Here is a 3052-nt window from a genome sequence, read left to right on the forward strand (position 1 = left end):
ACCACACACGCAAAGGAGCAGGCAGTCACCTTCACCAAAGTCTGAGCCCGGCCTGGTGAGGATGGTGCTGAGCAATCCATGACAGAGTTGGGACACTCTGGAGACCACCTGTTCAGCCTTTTCATGATGCACATGGGTAACAGGCTTAGGGACTTGCTCCAGCCACCCAGAACACCCATGTCACGGGCAGAGGCAGGTCCCAGAGCTCTGGGCTCAGTGCACAAGATCTTCTTAGTCATTCTGTTCACTCCAATTGAACCAGCTTTCATTCAGCACTGCTCCATGCTGGGCACTAGGACTTCCATGGCTGCAGCTCTCACACGGGGCAAATCCCGTGCAGCACTCATGGCCACAGCACATCGTTCACAGGCAGACGCTTCTGTGTGCACAGCCCCAGCTCGTGGGCGTAGACAGGATGGCTTCTCTAACAGAAGCCACTGCCCTTGGCCTCTGAAATCATAGCATATCCCTGTCACTATGGAATCCTGCTTGTGGCACCAACTGTAATGTTTGCTTTTCATTCTCTGGAAAGGCTGGGAGAGCCACTGGGAGGAGTGGGAGATAAGCTGGGGCAGAATTCCATGGAGAAGCAGCTTACACACACACACACACACACACACACACACACATATGCTCACACACGCACACACACACATGCACCATTGCAATTAAGAAAGAGCTATAGAAATATTATGAATGAGGATTCTGAATATAGAGTCTGGGCAATTGCAGCTGAGAGCCTGGAAATCCTCTCTACAAAGGCAGACAGGTCTTCCCATAAGCTAGCTGCTTGTGTAGAACACAAGAATGGAGGCAGAGAGCCAGAATATTACCCAAGAATAAAGTATAAACATAAAAGGACAAAGAAAAAACATTCCGTAGTCACCCCTGGCTAAGAATGTCACCAGGATTCTAATGAGCTGGGATTAGAAGTCAATGCCACATAACCTGCTGTCTGATGACTGTAGTCAGCATGGTTATTAAGAATTGTGTTAACTGGCCAGTGAGCTGCAAGTTGCCATTCCATAGTGTGGGTTCCATCACTCCAGTCAATCCTTGTGTTGGCTTCATAAAGTTCTGCCCCCTAAGGAACCTCCCCACAATTTCTATTAGTGTGTGTGAAAATAGGCAGATCCCAGTTCAGATGACAGTCAAGTCTGTGTTGCTGAGGCTGGGCAGGCTGAGGAAGCAATCCTCGTCATGGCTGAGCCTTTACCTAGGCTTCATTCTGTCTGGATGTGGGTTAACACTTTTATACAAGTTGCTTCCAAACGTTAATAAAGTTTACAGAAGCTTAAAACTTTGCCCATTCTAAGAATTGGATCAGCTTGGGGATTCTCCCCTCTGAGAATCTAAGAGAGCCCAGATTAGGTGAAATTTCTATAGAAAGAAATAATTTACAGCATTTTCCAGCTGTTGATCATAAAACAGAGGAAAAGTCCTCCTTGACTGGGGATTAGCTCTACTGGGCTCCAGTCCTGCCTCTATCAGCACCTTGCTCAGAAGACTCAGACAGGTCACACCCCTCTCTGGGCCTCAGTTGCTTTTTCGGGCCATGAGAGGATGAAACATCAGAAAAACCCCTCGCACACAGTCGGCTGGAATATTTGAGGCTTTTCCTTGGTGCTAGTCTACTCTAAGCTCTGTTGTGTTCCACCCCCGACCCTCTCTCATCTAAAAGCTAAGGACACTCCCACTTACTGTCTCTTACAGCCATTTTTCTCTTACACACACATGCTCTCCTCTTATGTAGCACAGACTTGATGGCATACTAGATGCCTGAGACTCTTCTCAAGAAAGCCTGATGTGCTGTTTTTGTACTTTGCTGATGACAGAAGGGATGTCACATGGAAAAAGCCAACTGGTCCTCCCCCGTGGTGGGGTTCATTCTCCTGGGACTCTCAGCCCACCCAAGGCTGGAGAAAACATTCTTTGTGCTCATCCTGTCTATGTATCTGGTGATCCTGCTGGGCAATGGGGTCCTCATCCTGGTGACCATCCTTGACTCCCGCCTGCACACGCCCATGTACTTCTTCCTGGGGAACCTCTCCTTCCTGGACATCTGCTACACAACCTCTTCCATCCCTCTAGTCCTGGACGGCTTCCTCACTCCCAGGAAAACCATTTCCTTCTCAGGCTGTGCCATGCAGATGTTCCTCTCCTTTGCCATGGGAGCCACAGAGTGTGTGCTCCTGGGCATGATGGCATTTGATCGCTATGTGGCCATCTGTAACCCCCTTAGGTACCCTGTGGTCATGAGCAGGTCTGTCTATGTATCCATGGCTGTCAGCTCCTGGACAATTGGTGGGGCTGCTTCCGTGGTACACACATCCCTGACGATTCAGCTGCCTTTCTGCGGGAACAACGTCATCAACCACCTTGCCTGTGAGATCCTGGCTGTCCTGAAGTTGGCCTGTGTTGACATCTCCATCAATGTGATCAGCATGGGAGTGACAAATGTGATCTTCCTGGGGGTCCCAGTTCTGTTCATCTCCGTCTCTTATGTCTTCATCACTGCTACCATCCTGAGGATCCCTTCAGCTGAGGGGAGGAAAAAGGCCTTTTCTACCTGCTCTGCCCACCTCACTGTGGTGGTCATCTTCTATGGGACCTTATTTTTCATGTACAGGAAGCCCAAGTCTAAGGATCCCCTGGGGGCAGACAAAGAGGACCTTTCAGATAAGCTCATCCCTCTCTTCTATGGGGTGGTGACCCCCATGCTCAACCCCGTCATCTACAGCCTCAGGAACAAGGACGTGAAGGCTGCTGTGAGGAACCTGGTGGCTCAGAAATACTTCACCCAGTGATGGAGGAGGGGTCCTCTGTGGTTCCTACCTCCAAGGGAGCAAGGGTTTTGATCATTGCAGCTGCCACTCAAAAGCCAGGTGATGTTAACTGAAATGATCTCTTGCCCTCTAGTTCATTTTCAGGGATTGTGTAACTTTTCAGATTGTGTCTTCTGAGTTTTAGCCAGATATCTGAGAGCTTCAACAGATGCCAGGCAATAAATCGCTAATGTAATGTACAAAGACATTCTGAACACATCCTAAAA

At 49.1% G+C, this 3052-nt stretch overlaps 1 protein-coding gene across 1 annotated transcript; it reads left to right on the top strand.

The window, feature by feature from the left end:
* The first annotated feature begins 1847 nt into the window (after positions 1–1847).
* LOC131490850 (olfactory receptor 2S2) lies at positions 1848–2807 on the top strand. Its single transcript, XM_058693296.1, has one exon. The coding sequence runs from the start codon at positions 1848–1850 to the stop codon at positions 2805–2807; it is 960 nt and encodes a 319-aa protein (XP_058549279.1).
* Positions 2808–3052: the final 245 nt, after the last annotated feature.

Source organism: Neofelis nebulosa, chromosome 12, assembly GCF_028018385.1.
Source record: "Neofelis nebulosa isolate mNeoNeb1 chromosome 12, mNeoNeb1.pri, whole genome shotgun sequence".
NCBI classification, from domain to species: Eukaryota; Metazoa; Chordata; class Mammalia; order Carnivora; family Felidae; genus Neofelis; species Neofelis nebulosa.

Excerpts from the sequence above, each read along its gene's own strand:
- LOC131490850 (XM_058693296.1), top strand. The coding sequence starts at position 1,848 with ATGGAAAAAGCCAACTGGTCCTCCCCCGTGGTGGGGTTCATTCTCCTG.